The 24,005-nt window shown below is 42.3% G+C and overlaps 1 protein-coding gene across 2 annotated transcripts in view; it reads left to right on the top strand.

Annotated features, from left to right (window-relative positions):
* Positions 1-21,127, top strand: part of LOC106916756 (aryl hydrocarbon receptor-like) — a 34,599-nt gene extending 13,472 nt beyond the window's left edge. The window contains exons 3-11 of one of the 2 annotated variants that reach the window (XM_014985256.2): positions 10,319-10,416; positions 11,172-11,261; positions 12,520-12,634; positions 12,757-12,884; positions 12,961-13,163; positions 13,368-13,477; positions 14,325-14,466; positions 14,573-16,265; positions 17,997-21,127. In XM_014985256.2, coding sequence (XP_014840742.2) covers positions 10,319-10,416; positions 11,172-11,261; positions 12,520-12,634; positions 12,757-12,884; positions 12,961-13,163; positions 13,368-13,477; positions 14,325-14,466; positions 14,573-16,265; positions 17,997-18,056 — 2,639 coding nt within the window. In that variant the 3' untranslated portion in view covers positions 18,057-21,127. Of the gene's footprint in view, positions 1-10,318; positions 10,417-11,171; positions 11,262-12,519; positions 12,635-12,756; positions 12,885-12,960; positions 13,164-13,367; positions 13,478-14,324; positions 14,467-14,572; positions 16,266-17,993 lie in introns of both variants that reach the window. The other variant, XM_014985255.2, reaches the window with a different exon arrangement.
* Positions 21,128-24,005: the final 2,878 nt, after the last annotated feature.

Here is a 24,005-nt window from a genome sequence, read left to right as displayed (position 1 = left end):
AGTTCAGTGTCTGTTGCAGATGATATTCAGAAGGGAGGCTTTTTTCTATTGATTGATTTAGTTGCCTTCGCACAATGTACTCTTCTATGCTTAAAGTTGAAAGTGATAAGCTTCATAATGTTGAACTTGAACATTACATACATCACAGGCCAAAGTTAGCAGTTGGATACATTTACAACTTTAACAGAGTCCACACTTCCAGGCAGCAGTGGTTCCTCAACAGCAGATAATTCAGACCCTTAGACGAAGTGGAGCATGCAGAAAAATAATTCTGTTTTTTTACCAGGATATGTTGAGTGTAAGGCAGAATTCAAACTGGTCCTAAGTGAGGTGTAGCCATGCTGTCTGACACTGGAGGCTTTGGGTTACGGGGAACTGTCCTGACTGATGACCTTTTCAGCAAAAAGAAGAGAACAAAACTTAACCTTGTGCTTGTCCGGCTACTGCAGGCCCTCTTTGGGCCCCTCCTAGCATGGACTCTGCCTGAAGCCTGTTTCAGTGGTTGTGTAGGCTCCTCTAATGACTCTAGCAGCAGGTCTGAATGCTGATTAGCGAGCAAGTCCCTTTTTCTTAGCACAGCCGTCTGTCAGGATGTTTCACTTGCCGTGAACTGCAGATTGAAAAGAAACAGTAACTAGCTTAGCCATGCAGTGAACAATGTTTTCTCTGTGATCCTGTGTGAAGAGTGTGGTTGGTTTCCTGTGGGAGGGGTACGGCTCGGGGTGCAGCGCTGCTCTGTAGATGAGTTAAACCATGTGGAGAAGCCAGGTCTGAATTAATAGTGTCACATGAAAATGTTCTGGCAGAAACATTTTCACTTGACAGGCAGGAATGATGAGCATGCAAGAATGTAGTTTTAGGAAGCAACACATCCTCAGTGTTTCTACCTTCTCTCCACCCTCTGTGTGAACCACACCCACTGCCACCGTGACCTGAGCATTCCAACATTAGCTGTGTGCTGAGGTGAATGCTCAGACTTGGAAGACATGATAAGTGATGTGAAGTACGGATCTCTGTTAGTTTTGCTTTGGGATTCTTGTGTGTCTGTAAATGTGGTTGCCGCAGCGACAGAGACCCCCTCTCCAAGTGCTGCATCATCACGATGAGATTGGCTTTCATTTTACATGAACATAAAGGTGGACTGACGCTCGTAGGTCCAGTTTACTGACTAGACTGCATGGGGAGTAAAAACAGACATGATGCATGTCGTCAGGTGAGCCGTGAATTTCCACTGCTGTTTCCTCTCACAATCTTTCACCTGCTTCTGCACATTAGCAGGACAGGCAGGTTGTTCACTGCTCATATATACTGAGCTGACTGAAGAAAAACTCCTAAAATCTCCCTTGATGACACTCACCAACACAACCTGTTGCCTTTTCTCTGAGTACTGCTGGGGGCAGAGGACAAGTTACTGCCTTACTGACATGAAGATGTTGCAGCTTTTGACGCCACAGAAAAATGATAAACATGTTGAAAATAATGCATCCTTTTCCCTTTCACTGCTTTTGCATAATTATGCAATCCTTTGTGTTGGGGTGTGAATACTTAGATTAGGGTAGAAGATCGTTCCTGTCAACAGCCATCACAATGTCCAATAACTCCTTGAAGAATCTAAATTCAGGAGTTATAACATTTAATCTCCCTTTGGAATTACTAAAGTATTTTTGAATTGAATTGAATGAATATTTTTGCAAAGTTCTATGAACTTTATATTAAAGATTAATTTTCCCAAACAAATCAAACGCAGCTGATTTACTGGTGATAACCACCACAAGATTATGAACTCCCCAGTTGTGAGCACCATATGTATGCTGTTGAGTTAGAAGGTAAAGGGGGACACAAACAAGATGGCAGCTGCCGGAGACTAACAGGTGGAGGAGTTTAAACTCCTCTGATCTAAGATCGTGATTTATGATCTTATATCATAAATCACGTTCTGTTCATTTAATTCTTCGAACATGTTTATCTGCAAGATGAAAGCAGAGTGGAACCAAAGTCAGATTCCTTGTTTGTGTTCACAAAGTTTGAGAATAAAGCTGATTGTGATCCTATGTAAACACACATCACTTAAAGATTGGGCAGCCAGGATGGGTGGCATCACATGAGGACTGCAACACAAGCAGAAGTTCAGGACAGCTATTGGTGGCTTTTTATAGCTGTTATTATGTCTCAACGTATCCATTTAAGCTGAAACTGGCTCCAAGTCATGAAGTGGGGGAAAAAAGATCTTCAATTTGTAATCCAGAATCTAAGTTAGCATCTAGTCTGGGGCTGTGATGCTGTAGCCCATCGTCTCATCTCATCGAGGACGATTTTCAGTCAGATGAAACTTGCATAGAGCGCAGTTTCATCATCCAGTTTTGACATGGAGCTTATGGCGTTCATCTTGATAAACACCATGAAGGAGCCGTTTAAGCTGGAGCTGCCTCAGCTGTCTGCAGGAAGAATTCACACAGGTGTGGCACACAAAGCAGGCCTATTGTTTTCTGATACTGAGCCATGTTATTAGTGGTGTTCTTTGGAAAGTTCTGCTTTATTTGAGCTTAGATCAGTTTTAAATGATGGGAGCACATAATACAAAATCTCCAAAATTGCAGACGTATGCAAAATGCAGATTAAAAATACTGACGACGGATAAGAAGGCCAGACAGCTGATGTGTCAATATGTCACTAATCCTTTAGAGCATTTTACTGCACATTGGGTTTGGCTGCTGCTGTGTGAGCAACTTGCAGAAAACATTAACTCAACAGACTTGTTTAAAAAAGATTCTTCTGTTTTTATCCAGTTCCTAAAGGACACTCAGCAGTCAGACTACCACTCTGTGCAGCACTGACAAGTGTGTGGTGTCTGCTGGTGGAGAAGAAGAAATGGGGCTAGACGCCCAACTAGCTCATCAGACATGCTGGTATCTTTTTGAATTGTAGAAAATGAAGGAATTTGTCACAACAAATGTAGGCATTCGGCAAGCTCCACTATGAAGTCTTAACTTTCTCCAGACAGTGCATTTGGAGTCGGCTCGGCACACAGAATGCCACAGTACGCCCGAGTATATGGCAACAAGTTCATATATTTTAAATAAACCTTCAGTCTGAAGAAAAAACAATAACTCCACAAGTGTGTCAGTGAATGAAATGCAAGTGAGGTTGTGCTCCTCCTCTGCTCCGCTGGCTGTCTAGCTGAATGATTGGCTGGCAGCAGCATTTGGTTAGTTCAGCAAGTATTTTCTTTAAAGGGAAAAAATGACCAAAGTGGCTTGGTAAATGGCTCATCGGCATTCAGAGTGTGGCGCCATGTGTACTACCGAGTCCTGGTCCAAATCCCGTAACGGCCCGCTGGATGGTGGTGTGGGTGGTACGGTCTTTCATTTCTGCTCTCAAAACACTGCACAGCTGCAGCTAAGACCAACCTGCTCTTCATTCACCACACCAAGCCTTTGTGTTGTTTTTGTAAGCATAGAGACATTAGATTTCCTCTCCATACAGTAACATCATACCATATATATACTTTTCAGTCAGGCAATTATCTCCAATCAGAAAACAGACTCACCCTCACCTGAGCAGAGTTTATACAAGCTGACTGCAGCTTCAAAGGACTTCTGAGAAGCCAAGATCAAGGCTGATTATTTTAGCTGAAGTGCAGGGGGGGGTTTCAACAAGCAGCAACAAGACAGCAGGAACAACTGAGAGTAAAATAAGACGGAAATGAAAAAAAAAAGTCTCCTAGACTTTTTGATAAGCTGTACAGTTAATTTACCTTTTGATTTGCCATTAAAAATCAACATTTTTTTTTCAATATTTAATAGCCATGACAATTACTTAACGCTAACATGCTGATGCACTTTTTCAGTTTCAACCACTTGTTATTTGGATTGTGTTTCTTTGTGAGAGGTATGAAACCAACTTATTTCTTTAAAGGCTAGTTTGGATTTTATGAATGTCTTTTTAGTCGTCAGCGTTCATTCCCTCACCTCTAGTAGAACAGTTTCATATCACCATGACTCTGTAAGAAAGTGGAAAGAGCTAGTCAGACTGACTAACGATCCAGCTCAGAAAACTGTGACTAACTAAACAGCCTGTCTGATCTGCTTTAGATCTGCTGATACTCGATGGTGTTGTATTCGATTTGGTTGTCATGATATTGTGGAAAAACATCAAAGTTTCTTCTAATGAACGTCAGAAAATTCTAACTCATAACAAGATAAGCTGCTAGAGTCCTCAACGGCAGGATGTTTGTTGGATTCAGTTGAAGATGTTATTACATGCATGTTTCTGCATTGTGTAAAGAAGGATCTGCTCTATGAACATGTGCTCAGCTGCAGCCCTGCTAACTTTCTGTTCATGATGTTTTCCTTGATGTAACTCTGGGTTTTCCCAGACAGGAGAGGGGACAGGAGGCGGATTGGCCAGAGGAATGGAGACATAATGGAGCAATGTGCTGCTCAGAACTAAACAGGAGTGGCTAGTTTAGGTCACTGGTGTGTTTAATACTTTGTTGTTGTGCACACATAAACTTTACTGACCTTTTAATATTCCTCATGCAGTAAATGTCAAAGTGTTGATCAATCTCTTTGGTGGTTCACTAACTTATATTAGTACAAAATGTAACAACCACTTTGAGGAACAGCCAGCCTTTGGGCCAACTGACTAACCTCGACTTTTTTCAGTGTGTCTGCATCAGGCAAAAACAGTTCCAGAATCAGCTTAGCTTTTTGGCTTTTGGACTAAAAACAGTTGGAAAGCCTCTTTAGAGATCTTGGTTATCTAAGTTTTAAACCTCCAGCTCTGTTATGATAATCAGCCATCAATGTTCAGGTGAGCTACTGCAGCTGAGCATTTCCATCCGAGTTGCTGCTGTCTGAAATTGGGAGTATGTAAAGGTAAATTTTATTGCACATGAGTAGTTTTTTGTTATCTCCGATATCTAATAGATATGAACTTTTTCAGTTGGAGTGGAGTTAAATGACAGAAATCAGCTAAAACTGCAACTTCCACGACTTTCTGTTAGCTAAGCTCACTGACATGACACCGTTTCTACTGTTGTTGACTTTTTAACAGAAAATCCAAACTATTCCTATTTCACTATCACAAAATATTTAAGTAATTCATTGAACTGTACATAATATGCCCATTTGTGAAATGTTTTGTGATGGTAATCAAGAAAATAAAATAAGAAACATTAGGATTTCAGATTTCTCCACAATGTATTATAAGCCTGGCAGACCACCAGGCTTTACTTATAACCTGGCGCCCCCACCAGGCTAAGCGTTGTTTCTTTTAAACAGGGTTTTTTTTATACACCAGTGACAATGCCAATAAAAACAGAGGGTGTGCGCAGTAATTGCACCTGCCCATTGGCCTCATTATTTTCAAATAATGATTCCTTCTTGTGGACCTCCAAGTTTTTGGAATTATAACATTTTAACTCATAAACATGGTGGGCCGTTTTAACTCATAAACTGCCCTAGCATCCCTGCCACCAGGCTTAACAGGTTTCCTGGGGGAAACCCTCTACATGCGAGGTTTTTACATAGCCAAAACATTCACCTGCCTGAGAACTACCCAAAATATATCTGTGAGGAAGACGCAGCCAGACAGGAAGACTTGTGGATCATGATAAAACTGTTTATGTGAGTAATTTTTACAGAATAAGGCTCCAGCCGCTGGTCTTATCACAAATCACTATTATCCGTCAAAACATTAGTCAAGGATGGGCATTCAAGAGGAGACATGTCCGGGATTTCAGATACGGATCTTGTAAATCTTCAGGTAAAAGAAAACGGTTTAGTGAGGAGAACAAACATAAGCTGTTTTGGGGACGAGATCTGCAGAGTAGATAACAAAACATTATTGTGCTGCCTCAGAGTGGCAGACCTCTGCAGGAGCGCGCTGATGGCCTCATAGCGTGACTCTCTCAGGCAGCTCTGGGTGTTTTGGAAAGCCTGTGGCTCACTGCTGCTGACTTATTTGTGTGACGCTGTTAGAAATCAGAGAAAAATGTGGAGTAGCTTTCCAAGACTGTTAAAAACAACTAGGGCCTGTTAGCAATCATAGTTGCCGTAGTAACACCACAGCATGTGCTTCAGTTTGATATGATTTAGTAATTAGGATATCCGATACATGCCAGCAAACTGCTCTGTATGTTATGGAAGTGAACAGAGACTATGAGGAGATTGGTGTGAGGGTCCGGTCGACTGGACCAGCGGCTGTGTTTTCCCTCAGCATCATCACATGTGAGCAGAGACGGCGCTGCGCAAGGATTCATCCGGACTCGTCTTTCACTATATCGTGAGAGCCCATGGCAACCACTGGGACTCAGATTTAATCAGGTTTTCTCCCCCCCCCCAATTTCCATTCTTTGGAAGATTTATCCTTAGTCTGCCCAGCTTCAAACCGCAGCGCTACATTTCTTCTCAAATTCACTGTTACAGTTTGACTTTTCCAGAAAAGCTGTGTTTGTTTATGTGCTCAACCAGAATCAGCTGTCGTCCCTACTCGGAGCCTGGCAGTTGGATCAGAACCACAGAAGATGCAGCGCTGCGTTTATTCAAGTGCTGCGATTCAGATGGATCAGGCTTCTGAAGGACTTGTTGTAGTGGTGATTACACCAGGCTTTGTCCATCAGCAGCTGCCAACATCTGAGAGCTGACATGCGGGGAGCTAAACTTAGAAAGCAAAGTTGGTGTTTTAGCCTCAAACTGTTGATGATTTCCTTCCTGTGAGAGCTGGAAGTGCTTCCAGACTGATAAGAATCATTGTAGTGACTTGTGCGGCACGCCCAACGCAGCAGACAAGAGTTTTACTTCCTTTGTCTCTGATTCCATTTCCACATTGCTGACTGCGCTGGTGAAGCAGGATGTGATGACCTGCTGCAAAAGACATAAGAGACTACAGGAAAACATTCTGACAAATATGGATACTGATCGCAAATTTAACTTGAAATGAATGGATATGAAAACGGACAGGAAGCAGAGCATAATTAAAGTTCAGTTGCCTATGAGCAAGATAAGTAGCTGTTTTCATCAGCATGGATTATATTTTATTCAGTTTTATTTAGACCTGAGCTGCTTTGGGAGTCGAGGAATATAAGAGAAAAATCGTATCTACAATATCTTGGTAACAAACCAAAAGTATGAATTAAAATCCATACAAGTCATGATTACTTTTACATTTAAAACCCAAAAGCAGCAGTAGATGACCTAAATTAAATAAACCAAGTTTCCACATAATATAAATTTTGAATTGTGATTAAAGTTATGTACACATTTATATTTTTTTTTGTTTTGATAGCGATACATAAAGTTTAGAAAAAACTTTATTTTGTTAAACATAAAGTTTAAACATTGCGCTGGATGAATCTACCTGTTTGCCATCTTATAGATAATTTCTTTTAAAGGTCTGGATCCTTGAACTGTGTCTTCCTTCTCTGAGCAGCAGACATGTTTTCTGCTTCAGAAATCTGCTCTGCAATTTCATCAATCACACACTGAGCCGTTTTGTGAAACAGGAAGTTAGAGCTTGGTGGTGGTGTCGGGTTACTCTGAAACCCGATGGAGTCGGAGGGTCAGGCTGCAGGACGATCTGCGGCCTGTAAAATGCCTTTGTTTAGTTCAGTTTTCCTGGTAATGAGACTTTGAACTACCTGTTGCTCTGGGGCTCTCGGGTTTCTGATGATGCCAACCAGATCACAACACCTTTGTCTTAGTCATAGCTTTAAACAAACACAGATGTGGGTGTTTGCACGAGACGTTTCAGTTGTGACTCCTTCTGGTTTAGTCAGAGCAGAAAAGAGTTTCCTTTTTAAATCCAGACCGGGTGGTCAGCCATGCCGACATGTTGGTAAGCACATAAGATAGATCATCAGCTGTTTCTCTCTCCAGCTGTGGTGAAAGGTCCAGATGTGCAAGTGTGATCTCATGCTAAAAGTGCTTTTCTCTCAACCTGCACAAAAACATTCCCACTGTAGACGCAGCAGGAGATAAAACATCGTAATATTGTGGCTTGGATAAGCTTTGGTGGGTCGAAGAAAATGAGAGGAATGACTGCTGCTTTGGCTTGGGCTCCGTGTTTTTTACTGAGGGATGTCTGCTCTCACAGTATCATTACCCAGCCCTTTGTCCCGCTGCAGCGCCTCTACACACAGCAGCAACATACACCGCAAGACTGCTGGCAATGGAAAATGTTGTGGAGGAAGAGCACAGAGAAGAAAGAAAACAAGCTGTGCCACACGGAGGCCCAGTTACTCACAGAAACCCTGAACAGAACAAGGCACAGCAGTGGGCAGTTGTTTTGAACAGTTGCAGGTTTCCATCAGGAAGGAGGTGTTGCTTGTTGTCAGTGTGTGTGTGCGTGTGCGTGCGTGCGTGCGTGCGTGCGTGTGTGTGTGTGCGCGTGTGTCTGTGCGTGGAGGAGGAGCTCTGAAAGGCCCTTCCCTCCTTTACAAAGTTGCGTGACTGGCCTGGTCAGCCATTCAGGGAGAGGCCGGATCCTGGGATCTTCCTGTAGTGGCCATCCAGATAAGGAAACATTCTCATTGGCTAAACTCCCTACGGACAGATTCAGAAAAGTGTGTATGCGTGTGCGTGTGCGTTTGTGTGTGTGTGTGTGTGTGTGTGTGTGTGTGTGTGTGTGTGTGTGTGTGTGTGTGTGTGTGTGTGGATAGACATGGTGGCAGATCAGTTTTCCTTCTCTTAGAGGTCTTGCTGAGCTGCACACTGCAAAAACACTAAATCTTACTAAGTATTTTTGTTTAGTTTCTACTGCAAATGACTTAATACACTTAAGATAAGACAAAACAAACTTACTGTAACTTTTGAGCATCGGAGCTCGTTTTCAGTCAGTAATTCCATAATATTGATTTAGAAAAGGACACTGTCAGATTATTTCACTTATAACAAGACACTTTCTCCATATCATAAGTGGAACTAGTCATTTTTCATTTAGTGCTTCCCAAACCCGGTCCTCCAGTTTCTCTGTCCTGTTTCCAAACCCTTGACTCAACAGGCTGCTGCAGCGTTTGGTGGCTGCAGAGAAGGTCGTTCAGTCATTTCAATCAGGTATGCTGGAACAGAGACTCATCTAAGACATGCAGGACAGGGCTACTTGAGGACCAGGTTAGGGCACCACTGTCTTAAAACAAGCTCCCATATCTTGCTAAAAAGTTACTGGTAAGTTAGTTTTGTCTTATTTCATGTGTACTCAGGTATTTGAACTAGAAAACTAGTACAGATGAGCCTATTTTATTGTCTTTGCTTCATAATCAAACCTATAGACTTTCCAGGGGATGCAGGAACAACTGTTGCTTTCAAAGACATAAACAGTCTGCAAAGCCATGCCATGACTTTATGGGAGGACTCGGAAGAACAACACATATCTACTGTTACAATGGAAGAATCTGGTGGAGATGCTTATTACAGCAGGGTGTGCATGTGTTGGAGCAACAGGAAGACTCTACTGTGAACATGATGCAACATGCAGGGCTGCTAGAGGAAAATGATCCACACTGAGAGGGGACTAGCATGGAGAAGACGCCAAGGCAAGCCTAAAGCAAACACTGAGCTGGTAGTTCTGTATGCAGCCTGGGCAGGTTATGAGTGAACCTCAAACAAGCTTTCTGATGGCGCAGCCACCAATCATTCTCACCTTGGTTTTGTAATGGCAACAGTGGTCCATGATGGCTTTGTTCACTGGGAGCTAATGAATGTGCTCCTCTGTTGACCATTCTGTCAACTTGCTTTAGTCTCGGAAATCCTGCAAAATTAATGTGGTCCAGTTGGAAGCAGGGCCCATAAAACCCATAGAGCCATTAGAAACTGTAAAACACGACACATTTCAGCACAGAGCTTGAGATAATCAGTAGTAATCATTATGTTGAGATTGTGTTCAGTTCACACACCAGGTCTTGATGCTCAATTTAGATTTTTTTTGCTGGAATCAAATTATTTTTTTTTTTTTGGCATGATCGTCCATGCTACTAATTAAACCGGACCGCAATGAGACTTCTGTGCACGGTTTACGACCGCATGCACAGAAGAAGAACATAGACGTCTCAAAGCAGAGCTTCGTTTATGGAAGCAATTACGGATGGCGATATTTATGGATCAGTTTTAAAGTTATTCCAGTGGGAGCTGACAGGATTGTCACAAGATCATAACAAGCTTTCTACAGTAAGCCTGAACCTGAAGCTCTCCTTACTGTCTGCATGAAAAGTCATTCCAAAGGGTGAATGCAGCTTTTTGATAAAACAAGGTTTCATTTTCTGTTTTGATCATTTAGATGATGCCTGTGTGCTCACCACTTCTGTGTTTCTCCTCCTGCACAGCTTCCATGAAGAACGGTAACGGCAGCCGGGTGCCACTGGGGGTCAACGGGCAGAAGATGGACTCCACTGGCTTCTCTGAAGGAGAGCTGCTGCTGCAGGTGAGAGGACGAGTTAACCCCGTGGAGAAACGGTTACTGAAGCCGTCAGCGCTGCACTCATCTGACAACAGCTGGGTCACCAAGGTTCTGATGTATAACCCAGCAGCTGTGCGCAGGATCACTTCCTGATTGGACACTTTCAGCTTTCTAACTACTAACTAAAACAACATGTAAAACTGAAGCAAACACATTACACTGGGAATATATTCACACCAAGCAGAAGTTGTTCACATTTTGTCACATGACGATGCCAGTCTACGGCTTTTTTGCCGTTTTATTTGAGATAGCAGCTACATGTAATGTGTAATTAGGATGTGGAGATTCATGGTAATATTTTTTTACCAATAAAAATTTGACATGTGTAGCTGAGGGTCTCTGCAGGTTGCGTCGCATATCAACAAACTACTGTTTTTGCTCATTCGTCTTTCCAATTAGCTCAAACTCAGTTAGACTGGATGAAGAAAATACGTTTTCCATAGACCTTTCATTTGAATGTTGTTAGCTCTGAGCCATTCCAGTGCAGTTCTGGCTCTATGTTCAGGTGTGTTAGTGTAATGATGTTGATCTAAACCAAGTCTGTTCATTCTGCAGTTAAAATCAGTGATGGGTAGGAAATAGCTACATCAGTCACATGTATTTTCATTGTTTTAATGGGCAGCTTAGATTTCAGAGCCAAGCTACACATCCCAACTATTTTGTCCTGGTTGAGTTTCTCTCAGTTGTGGTGATTCATGTCTTTTGTGTTCCCTGTGCAGGCGCTTAACGGCTTCGTGTTGGTGGTGACATCTGAAGGAATGGTGTTTTACACCTCCCCTACCATCAAAGACTACCTGGGCTTCCATCAGGTGAGACAGAGGCCCGCCTGTCCTGCTTAGGCCGTGTTTATCACGCATTTCTGAGAAACCAGACCCATTCACTAGAGTGTTTGATTATTATGCTGCATAATTCACAAATATAAACAGAAATTGCTGCACAATTTAAAAAAAACCTGCAGAATTACTAAATTATTACCCCCTTTAACCATAATTTAAATTAAAATGTGATTAAAAAGGCACTCTGTACATCACTACTGGTGCACACAAAATGTTTTACATATAGGGATTTAATAAACACCAGGAGTCATCACCTGACTAAAGATTACAATATCAGCTTTGAGAAGAAGCTGCTAGTTAGCGATTAAAAGAATATTATTCAAACCCTACATTGTTTTTATTTTAATAAAATTTCATTTGCCTGGACAAATATCCTCATAAAAGATGATAAAGTATCCATCAGTGTCAACCATCTTTGTTTGCAGGCCAGACTTTCTAATATTCAGATCAGGGGCATTCAAATTCATTCAGAGGGCCAGAAATGGCCCCCAAACTACACATTGCCCCCCCCAGCTAATTTAGTCTCTGTGAACACGGGGTGGAGTTTGGTTTTTAGACGTTACCTCTGCATTTGTTTTTTTAAATCTTTTGCTAAATATAACCCAAACTGTTAGTGTACTCATATCTAGGCCTATCATAACAATAACAGATTTTGCTTAACAATTAATTTTTTATTGTGTTAAACTAAAATATTATTGTTGAGGTGATTTTCTAGTAGTATCATGCTTATGGCCAAATAATGCAAGTTCATCCTCTTAAAGCTCAATAAACTTTAATTTCTAAAGAACATTTAACAGTGGAGACATTTTAGGTATCCAAAATAAATAAACAAAACAAAGTAACAATAAGTAAGACACTGAATCCCTGTAAACAAAATTATCTTTAAAAAAAATGGGTTAGTTGAGATCAAAGCACCAAACTGAAAACTTTTGTCATCTAATCTTTGGTAGAAAGACACGAGAAAAACAATCATGCACATGGACATTTTTAAGTTTGTTTTAATTTAGCATTTAGTTGCTTTATTGCATCGGGTTTAATCACATAATTTTCCAACTGCTGTTTGTTCCCTTCATCTCCAGACCAAACAAGCTGGATATAATCAAGAATTATAATTTAAACTTCACCGTAGCTCAAAACCCCTAAAAGTTAAACTGTTATGTCTGAACTCCCATGTTGCTTCAGTTCTGAATGTTGCCAGTAAGACCTGACACAGTTGTCTGTCTCCCCACAGTCAGATGTGGTCCACCAGAGTGTGTTTGAGCTCATCCACACTGACGACCGAGTCATGTTCAGAGAGCAGCTCCACTTTGCCTTAAACCCTCCTCCAGTCGCCTCAGATGCAGACTGTAAGTGGTGACGGAATGAGCAAGAACCGTATGAAATAAGAACCACTGTCTATTTGACTTGCTGTGAGTTTCAGAGCTCCATGCTTGCTTCCAGATATGTTTGGTCTGTGTTTCTATCTTAGTCTCCCAGAACTGTGGAAATGCAGTGATGTACAACCCAGAGCAGCTCCCCCCTGACAACTCCTCCTTCCTGGAGAGGAACTTTGTCTGTCGCTTCCGATGTCTCTTGGACAACTCCTCCGGCTTCCTGGTTTGTCCATGCTTGATTCAGGAATGAAAATAAAGTCCTAAAACCAGCATGTAACTCTAATCCTCTTTTGAAACAGGCCCTGAAGTTCCATGGGCGCTTGAAGTACCTCCATGGTCAAAACCTTTCCAGGGACAGTGAGAGCTGTAAAAGTGTCCAGCTAGCTCTGTTTGCCATCGCTGTGCCTGTCCAGTCTCCATCAATCGTGGAGATCAGAGCCAAAATGCTCCTCTTCCAGACGAGGCACAAGCTGGACTTCACACCCACTGGCGTCGACAGCAGGTCCGTGGTTTTCATTACAGAACAGTCGAGTAGCTCCTAAGAGCCCAGTACCATCTGCAAAGAAAGAGTTTAATTCGGAAGTCGTATCGAATTCAGTCGAGGTGTTTTTAGCTCCTGTGCTGTCAGTGAAAGGTGAAAGTTTGGTTGGCATGGAGACCAGTTGAACCAGTACTCTAACATCACTCTGCTTGGTTGTTTCTGCAGGGGGAAGATCATCCTGGGTTATTCTGAGACGGAGCTGTGTATGAAAGGCTCGGGCTACCAGTTCATCCATGCCGCTGACATGATGTACTGCGCTGACAACCACATCCGCAGTATGTTCGCTGCTCACTTGTCTTCTCTGCATCACAAGCAAACGCTAAATGGAGACCCAGTAACACTGATGTTTATTTAACAAGGAGCCACAGTGTCTTGCAAATATATTCACATCTTTAATTTGTTTTGATGGGGTCTTTACTCAGATACCTCAAAGTAAAATGAAGTGCAACCAGCTGCCTTCCAGTAGTTAAGTAATTAGTAAATAAAGTTCCCTAGGACAAAGACGGTGCAGTCAGGGTAATGGACAGAAAAACATCCCTGCTTGCAACAAGCATGAGACGGACAATGTTTCTCGTTGCACTAGTATGGCGTCACATCGGGCCTTTGGGTTTAATCCTGCCTTCGAAATGCTCTCCTGAATACACCAAACCATGAGCTAGCATACTGAGCTGTATCAACTCGTGCCACACTGATCAGTGGAAACAAGACGTTGGTGAATAACCAGCATCATGAAGACCAAGCAACACGGGTTGTGGAGGACGCTGTAGACAAGTTTAAAATCGGGGTTAGATTTTAAAACATCTCAAACAGCAACGTTCAGTTTACTATCTTAAAATAGTAAGAGTACACTTCCCCACATTAAAACGATCTACTACACCGTACTAATATGTATTGGTCCGTCACATAAAATTGCAATAAAATAAAACAAGGTTTGTGTTTTGCCACAGTTGACGTCGTAATCTGTCTTAAATTTAACTTTACGGTTTATTTCCTTCTGGAGAGCTATTTGATCAAATGTCGGCGTCACTGCAGGAGCCATTATTTACCGACAGTATTTGCCTTATTTGAGAACACTGTCAAAATGCCATTTTTCTAACTGAAAGTGTGTGTTTATTGTGACAGTGATTAAAACAGGAGAGAGCGGTCTGACTGTGTTCAGACTGCTCACCAAATCCAACGGCTGGATATGGGTGAACTCTAACGCCAAGCTCATCTTCAAAGGAGGGAGACCTGAGTTCATCATTGCATACCAGAAAGCTTTAACGTGAGTAGCTGGACGCACCGACAGCTGGCGGAATGTTAAATCTATCAGAACCAGGTCTAAAGCAGCCGGGAGCCAGTCCTCATGTGTTCTGCCTTCTTTGTTTCAGCAACGCTGAGGGAGAGGAGTACCTGCGACAGCGGCGGCTGCAGCTGCCCTTCAGCTGCACCACGGGAGAGGCCATTCTCTACAACACTGGGCCAACCATGGACATCTCACAGTTCCAGTTTGACAAAATGTTTGACAGCGGAAATACCAAGAGGGAAATGCCCCCCACTTCCCTTCTGGGCTGCTTCATGAATCAGGATGAAAGCATGTACAGCCAGGCGGTGGACGTCCCCCTACCTGTGGACGAGGTCTTCAGGGACACCCACGCCCTGGTCGCTGTAGCCAGTAACGAGTGGCAGGAGAAGAACTCACCAGAGATGACAGCTGAACCCGTGCTGGTGAAGGAGGAGGCCAAGCAGTCAGTGCTGGCTGTAATCGACAGCCTGGAGAAGCTGAGTCACAGCGGAGACTTTGAGGACATTCTGGGGAACCTGGAGGTGGACGATTCTGAGCTGATGGAGTTGGAAAACTGCTTTAAGAGGTTCCACCAGGAAGAGGATCCTCAGAGAAGTTCTGGCTCGGATCTGGACAACTTCATCACCGATGAGATCGTAGACTTTATTGACTTGGTGTTCAAAGAGAGGGTGGGGGAGTGCTTGGACAGCCTCACCTCGAGCTGCCTTACAGAGGTCAACAATTTCTCAACCTCTGAACTGTGTGAGCCACAGCTCTTCCAGACTCCCAACCCCAGTTGTTCTTACTCCCCGGTCAGCAGCTGCTATGAACACCTAGATGACTCGGTGGCTTCAAGCCAGAGTCTGGTGGAGTCCGCTCTGATGGGCAGCAGGAGCCACAAACAGTCCCAACAGGGTCACACTGACAGCAGTGTGCCAACGCTGCAGCAGCTGCAGCTGCATGACATCTTCAGCCCGGCTATAGATCTCCCAGCGCTCACTGTACCCAAGAACTCAGTGACAGAGGCCTTCCCTTCTACCCAACCCTGCCAGAAGCAGCAGGCATCCATCATGCCAGCCGGATGTTCTCAGGGCAGTTCTGTTCAGGCCCAGCGGCTCCTGCAGCTGGGAAGCAGCATGGAGGGACCAGAACTAGCAACTGGCCAGATCCTGCACAACTCTGCTCAACATCCGAGCAACACGGCACCTGGTGTAAAAACTGTCCTGCCACACACAATTCCCTATAGCAACTTCACCTCCACACCTCCTGGTGGCTGTGATCCAAAGTTTCTGCAGAAGGGTCTGGTGTGTGAGAACCACAGCGCTCCTGTGCAGCAGTGGCCTCAGAGCCAGCAGCAGACACAGACGCATGCTGGCATCATCCAGAACGGACATGAGTCCATGTCCACATTCCAGAGCCAACATCCAGGGAGCCAAACATTCCCTAGTTCTGGCTTCTGTCCAGGCAGCGTCCGCAGACTGAGACACCTGGAGCAAGGGGATCCGGGGCCAGCCAGCAGCCAGGACCCCCACAGCAGCTGCATGTTCCAGCAGCACTTTTCCTCCGACCCAGCAGGGGTAAAACTTTTATCTCATTATGGTCCCCCAGACCTCAACGGGGCCAATGTGACTCTGGATCAGAGTTCCAGCTACCTACGGTGGAGCCACAGTGAGCTTCCAGTGGGCCCCTCAGCCATCAACCAGGAGATGGCCAACATCGGCCCTCTGGCCCCTGGCATGGCCCCTGCAGAGGACTCCTGTAACGTACAGCACTACCTGGACAGCAACACACAGACGCAGGTAAACGGCCCTGATAACACACCACTACAAGCACAGAATGAGCTCCAGAAAGAGATGGCACACTGAACAGCTTGAACAGTTTAAATGTCTCACTGTCACCCAGTTAGCATGTGATACACTGGTTTAGGTTCTAACTCCTCCAATTCCTCAGACCTCATGATCAAATGGTGAACAAGATTTTACTGTGTGGCAAGAATAATCAGAGCTACGACATGAATTAGTTAAAATAAACAAACACAATTGTATTTCTAAAAAAATTACTTGGAAAAAGTTTAATGGCCATATTGTAATTAATGCCATGTGTTTGTTTTTTTTTTGTTTTTTTTTCTAATCAAGCAGAGAAAAAATAAAATCACTCAATTTGGATTCATCCATCCATTATCTTACATCCTTATCCCTGTTGGGGTCTCCAGGGGAGCTGGTGCCCAACTCCAGCGGTCAACAGGCAAAAGGCGGGGTCACCCTGGACAGGTCACCAGTCCTTCACTGCAAATTAGATTAATTTTAAACCTAATTTAGTCTGGTTCTTTAAAACGTGTTGGCGGATCATAATGAGCTTGCTGATTACAAAAATATGAACTAAACAAGACGGCTGTAATCTGAGACGATGGCACTGGAACAAAGACTGGTCCAGACCAGCACACAGGGCATTGCCAAAGTCCAAGTGTGATGTAAAATATGCATGAATCACTCCTAGTTATGCCACAGGATAAGTACAGCTTTAGTTTAGCAAGCTGGAGCAGGAAAAATCTGGATTGAACAACTTCAGAGATTGTCTTTGTCCAATCTAAAAAAAAAGATCAAAGATAAAGGCCAAGTGAACGTTTAGAGCCCAGAGGCATCAGAGATGCTGCACACTAAAAACTAACAGTTTCTGCTTCATGTTGACAAAGATTAAGAAAATTTAAATTTGAACTTAACTAACATTTAGTTCAGGAGCTGTTGCATTGGACTGGTCCTCTCTGGTTCAACTGGTGGGTAACTCTGAATATCATCAGCAAAGCAATAGAAAGAGGGTAGAACCCACAGGGAACATAACAAAATGTAACGGATGTGGACCCACAACAAATCCTTGTGGTACCCCTAAGTTACCAAGAGGAACTGAAAAGTTCCTGCTTGGTTTAAACCAGGATGGAACCGAGAATTTGAGCGTATCCATCTGTTCAGACGATGAAAGTACGGAATTATAATCCATGGCAGAAAGATCAACATTCTGGACAGATTTCAAACCAGACTGGAATTTTTTCATTGAGGCTCTTCCAATAATTCTGAAGTTGACTCAATATTTCTTTTGCCAAAATCTGAAAATTGTAGAGTCCTCAAGGACTCATTAAGATTAAGTTCAGGAAAGCAGATTGAAAATTAAGAATAAAGGTTTTACAGAGTAATGAGACAAAGGTGAGCTTCGAGGAAAGCAAAGAAAGACCCCAAACGGTGTTCCACGATTAAACAGTTTCAAGCCTGACCATTATGTCATGGTTGGGCTTACATGGCTCTTTCTGGAACACACTCAGTCATCTATATGAATGAAGTAGCAGAGCAAAGTGCTGCCATCATTCTATTTCCATCAACAACAAAAAAAACACAAGAAGCAATTGAATGTAAAATCCACATAAAAAGTTTAAAGACCTGCAGAAATAATTATAAAATTGAATATTTAACTTTGGCAGAATGTTTGGATGCATTTGTTGCTCCGCCCCTTTGCTGACATGTTTTTCGTCCATTCAGCAGAACAGCAGAGTCTCCGCTCAGGCTCGAGGAATCTTCATCAATCCTGCTCTCATGGAGTAGAACGCAGCCTCGTCCATCGACTGCATGGCGACACAAACTCAGTATAGTTTGCCTGTATCAGTGCTTATCCACAACGCATATGTTCTAATATTATACATGTGTTTTATACTTCTTTGTACAATTACACAAATGCTTTTCTCTCTGCTTATCGGCTGTTGCTTTCGTGACGATATACCGTAGTAACAATGAAGTATGAATTTGCAAGCGTGTTTACCAGGATGCAGATGGAGCCAACCAAAGATGTTTTATAAGGGAAACCTGAGCTCCTTCCAACACATCTGAACTTGATGTTGTATTGCAATCACTAAAGTTTTTCTAAAAGACTTAATAATCTGGGTAAAAATATTGAACTGTGCCTTCAAATGAATAAGATATCAGATGAAATCTGTACATTTTAAATGAAACTGTCAAACTGGTTGATGTAATTGTATATTTATTTGTTTGATTTTTTTATGTGCCTTTTTTTTTTTTAGGTTTGTTTGTTACATCAGAATGCTTTGGCTCTTGAAACCCCTCATATGCAGAATGCATCGCCATATGTTCATCTCTGTGCAGTCTATAGAAATGCACTTCTTGGGAAAATGATTCTAGAGATTTTGTGTTTGAACATGAGCATCGATCAGGCGAGCACTCCGCTGCACCCGATCCCATCTGGACCTCACCCTCACACAAGTGTTTAATTGCAAGCCATTCAGCTGATTCTATAAAACCAGAAAAGACTGAGCAAACATGCAGCAGAACGTTCAGCCTCCCGATTCCAACATAGAAAATGGTATTTCTAGTGAAAGAATACCTGCTAATTGAAAGCATATGCAGTAGATGATTCAGCCCAAAATAAATTTATAACACCATATAATGATGTTTGTATCTGATCAGAACACCTTCTGCAGCCACTATTTACTGTCGGACCTGAACTGATCCTGGTGGTTCTGAAATGTAATACCAAACACAACCACTAGGTGTCAGTCACAAACTAGCATACATTTTTCAAATTGTTGAGATTGTTGTGCTCAACATGCTTGAGGAAATAATTGCAGTATAAAAAGAATAATCTCGAAGCTTATATAAAGCTGTTTTCAGTCCAGTAGGGGGCGCCAGGATATTTTTTCTTTGATTTTTATAACTATATATGCCTTTGTTGCTTCACAAGCATTTCTAAAATTTCATAAGTCGTCGTAAAAACTAAGTGCATCTTGTTTTAATTCTAAGGCGTTCATAAATCAGAACATGATAAAAGAGATGTAGCTGTTAGCAAGTCCTGAGAATTTAAAATCTATCTTCAGGTAAAAACATAGTTTCTTCATTCTGCTGCAATTTATTAAATAAATGCAAAATGGAGGAGCTGTTGATGAAAGACTAAGGGCGCCCTATTATTCAGTAGACTCAACGTTCTCCTTTGGCAGAAATGATGTAATTTACACCAAGGATAAAATCTCACTTTATTGTTGGCTTTGACACGGTTGTAGCCTAGCTGCAGGCAGCTTACCTCACGAGGAACACTTTGGAGCGTAGAGGAGATCATAGGAAGTGTGACGCCCAGCTTCTGTGACTGCAAAGGAGGCCCAGATCATCAGTCCTCCACCACTGTACTTTGCAGGTGGAAGGAGGTGTTGCACTGCTGGGAATAATGGTCAAACACTTCTTCTTTGCCCAAATGTGTTCAATGGACAGCTCTGGAAGTTTGGTGCATCATTTAGATGAAATTTTGGAGTTATGTTTAGGGAGAAGAGAACATCTTCAGCTCTGTTGTACAAGTCATGCTTTCTCAATCTTTTCCTCATTGCTCTCTTTTGAAGCTGATCATGCTACCACTAAAGCATCAAACGTCTGCGAGGAAGCTCAGACATTGTCCCAATGCTTTTGCATTGAGACAATGCAAAGGCGTTGTCCCAACTTTTGAAATTACTTGGAGATTGACTCCTGGGAGAAAGCCAGGTTTCCAGAATCATCTGAAAAACCATTGCTCTTCATCCTGTTCCTGAAAAACTGTTGCTTTAAAACCAGGTTGGACCTTTGGATCAGTGGACTCTGTCAGATCTGGACCTGTGTGAGTCCATTTTAAAACATGTACTCTTCCAAGTTCCCCCCGCTGAGATCCCTGCACATGGACTGGAGTAGAAAATGTGATCACACTACAGAGTTCCAGCCCAGGTTGAAAAGAATAGTAACAAGGTCCTTTGTTCATCGGAATGCAAGCTTCCTAAATGCCCTGTGTGACTATGTGGCGTCAGGTTGTTGACAATAGCTTAAGAGGTATTGAAACAACGAGCAGATGAATGTGAGACTGGCTCAGACTTGTGATTCAAACACCGAACTCCAACACAAAGACACACCCAAACTTATTCCCTGTGCCTTCAGATAAATCCCAACTTTCAGCAGAAATTCCATGTTGTCAGGAGAACGTTTTGCTTTGTGTCTACGTGGTTCTCCGTATCAGAAAGTACATACATCTGCATCCAACCAGGACAAGCGACGACGAAAAGGGAACGGCGGTGTGACCTGATGAAAGAAAGCGAGAATGTAACAATGCCTTTAGGTCTCAACTTTCTTTGTTTCTCCAGCTTCTTCTACTCTTCGCAAAATCCTTCACACTACAGAACGATGTGGGGGGGTCTCAAAAAGCCGAGCTAGGTCTGCAGTGACATGGCAGCTTCATGGATTCCTGCTCTTCTGCAGGAAACCACTCAGTATTTAAATTTCCGTCACGACTGTCATGCATGTTCATGCGTATATTTTTAATGAAAACATTAGAATATGCAAATGAGAATTTGTATTCAGTGATAACTTAAAGATCTGATTGTTGAAGCCTTTTTCATGGCTGTTGTTGATGTTCTTTGCTTCACCAGCAGGGGGAGCTCAGCTGTTGAACTCTGATGACTGTAGCCACTATGAAAAACTTGGAACGTTGCTCTGACAGCTGCCAGATGTCTGCTCTTGTATTAAAAAACAAGGAAAAGAAAAATGTAATTGAATTTTATCTAACCAAGTACTTAAACTATATATTTTATCATTATATAACATGGATTTGTATACTGTTGTATGCTTTTTTTTCATAAACATGTGCAATCATTCTGCTGCTGTTTGGCTCCTTTTGCTTTGTGTGTTGTTTTCCAAGTTTACCAGAACCTCCTAATGAGGATTTTTCTATAGCTGTGGTTCTCAACTGGGTTGTATTTTGTGGTACTCAAATGAAAAACATATAATTAAAAAAAAAAAAAAAAAAATTATATATAGGTAATTTTAATCAACTTGTTAAAATTACCTGTTTTAACAAGTTGATTATGCGGCTTCCTGTGAGCTGGTTTTAACTTGCATCTAGAAATGAAATCAAACCCAACTTAACTGTGTTTCAGTTTGAAAGGCTTATAAATTAAAAGATTTGGGTTAAAAACAAAAATCATACTAATGCTATTACCAGCATATGAAATATAGTTGTGTTGGGCCTTGAAGCTCCAGGTTTTCCTACTCTGTTCTCACACGAAGCCAACTTTCTGGTATATTTTTCCAAATTCACACTTGGAAATGTAATTTAGTGACACAATCTGAGGCTTAATCAAACTGAATCTTTTAACAAGTTTTGATGCAATAAAAAAAGTCACTGGGGAAACCTTGTATGTTAGGTGATCAAGTGTTTGGGAACCAAGGACACCGCCATGAAAAAGTGGAGTTAAAATGTCCTCTAAGAGTGGGGTGTGTCCAAAGTCAGTCCTCTAGGACAAATATCCTGCATGTTGAAGACGTTTGGTTCATGACTACTGAAATGACGGGTTTGTAGTAGTTCTCTGCAGGTTCTGTTAACCAGCCGTGGTAGAGCCAGTTCATAATGAGACATGCAGGACACTGTCTATGAGCAACTTACTCCAACAATTCAGCCGTAGATGTTCCAAATTCTAGAAGTTCTAAGAAAGCAATAAATAAATAAATGTTTCCTCTTAAAGAAATAAAGTTTGTAGTACAAATTGTTTCTGAGGCTGCAGTCCCCCAGCGTCCATCTCTTAGAACCACAGATTCACTCACTGTAGGGATTGTCAGTCATAAATGACGGCTTGTTTAGTTTTCTAAAGAGATGGAAAAGCTTCAGGAATAAAGGTTTTAAGGTGTCCCTTTAAATAAATGACAGATCATTTCCACCAGAGGGTTCCCTTTGGTCTTCACCTGTACTGTAAGCTGTTGCTTAACAAGCAGCAGGGTGCACCATGGAACATGGGTTATATCCAGGCCTGTATCCTGCAACTTTTATCTGTGACTTGAGCTGCTGACCTGCAGCCCCTGAGTGGCTGAAACTCAAACCCCAGAACGTCTGAGGAGATGCAACTTTTAGATCCTTCCACCTGATCCAGCTGAGCCTGAGATGATCTGCAGAAAGCTTTAAAATCCAGTCAAGCTGAAACTGCAAAACAGACCAGCTCCCACGACTTCCTGAAGACTTTTCACTCTGTCTCATTAGTTGCTTGACGAGGATTGACAAGACTTTGTCAAGACCCCGTAAAAGGTCGACCCTGCCTCCCACCCAGCAGCCGCTGGGGATCTGGAGATGGACACCAGAGCTTTCTTCTTGCTGTAGTTTCAGGTTTGTTCTAATTCTAACCAAATTTTTTTTTTCCTGAAGGTGAAATATGTAAATATGTTAAAGAAATTAGTAGAAAGTGTTCATCAATTATTAAATATCAGTAGACAAGTCTAAAATACACCAAACTTAAGGGTTTTCTTTTTTTCTTTTAACAGATGACTCACCAGCACTTTGATCAAATGTAACAAAAATGTAAACATGTAAGCTTATTTTCTGTAGTAAAACATTTGCTGTGACAGTAACACCCTAAAAATGAAATCTGATTAAAAGAAATTGTCTAGAGCCACAAAAGCTACTTATCTTATAAAGCTACTTATATATATATATATATATATATATATATGTTTTTTTAACATACAAGTTAAAAAAAATGTGTGTTTGGGTTGGATTTCTATGATCAGGTATCAGAATAAAGACAAACATCTAACTTTTACAAAAAGAGAATAAATGTGTTTGCTTGAAGGGACAACTCGGTTTAGGTCAAATGATAAACTCACTGCACACAGAGAAAATACCATATCCTGTTCTTATTATCTTTGTATTAAACACTGCAGTGTTTATCATGCTTGGCTAGAGAACAATTGAAGAGTTTCAGAGCCATCTTGGATAAATATCTTTGGTTTATTTATGATGTGACCCCCTCCCAGTTTCTGTAGAGACGCTTCTCTCAGCCTCATCATGAAGCAGCTCGTAGTTTCCAGTCTCTCCTCCGCTCTGGAAGAAACTCAGCATCTTCACCCAAATCCTGTCTGGCTGATTCCCCTCCATTATTTCACACTTGACCTCTGACCCACATACACCACTCTGAACCGCCGGCGTTCCTGTCTGCACCCTGATTGGATGGCGAGATTCGCCCGGGAGCGCGCACGCGTGAACACGCTAGTTCCGTGTGTTTCTAGGAGACTCTTCCGCGTGCTCGCGCACATGAGCCGTGACCAATAGGAGGCTGGCATCGCTTGTTCCTGACGGAGGAGGGTGCAGCGGTAGCTGAGTGAAGCTGACACGCAGCCACGTGAAAAGTTTCAGCAAATAGAGTCGTTGTGCTAAAATTTGTGTTTGTGCTGCTTTGGTTTCTGAGATATATAAAAAAAATGATTTCTTAGGTCATCCAAAACAAGTCAAAGTGGGCTACTTGCTGCTTCTTGAGTGCTTCGTTTGTGCAGGTTTTCCCTATTAAATCTGTCACTTGTGCGGCTTTCCTTTATGAGACATTATGGACCCCCTGCGTGTTGTTATTATTCTGTTAGTTGCCATCCACAGCAGCGCTGCCGGCAGAACAATCCCGTTAACACAATGAAACCTGGAGATGTAGATGTTATTAATTTAGTGTAGTGCGCCGCAGCAAAGGGAAAAATAACGCAAAAAAAAACTGTTTAAGA

This window comes from Poecilia mexicana, unplaced genomic scaffold (assembly GCF_051168715.1).
Source record: "Poecilia mexicana isolate PSO_F unplaced genomic scaffold, ASM5116871v1 scaffold_2, whole genome shotgun sequence".
In the NCBI taxonomy this organism is placed as follows: Eukaryota; Metazoa; Chordata; class Actinopteri; order Cyprinodontiformes; family Poeciliidae; genus Poecilia; species Poecilia mexicana.
The sequence above is the reverse complement of the archived record's forward strand: the minus strand, read 5'-3'. Positions and strand labels throughout refer to the sequence as shown.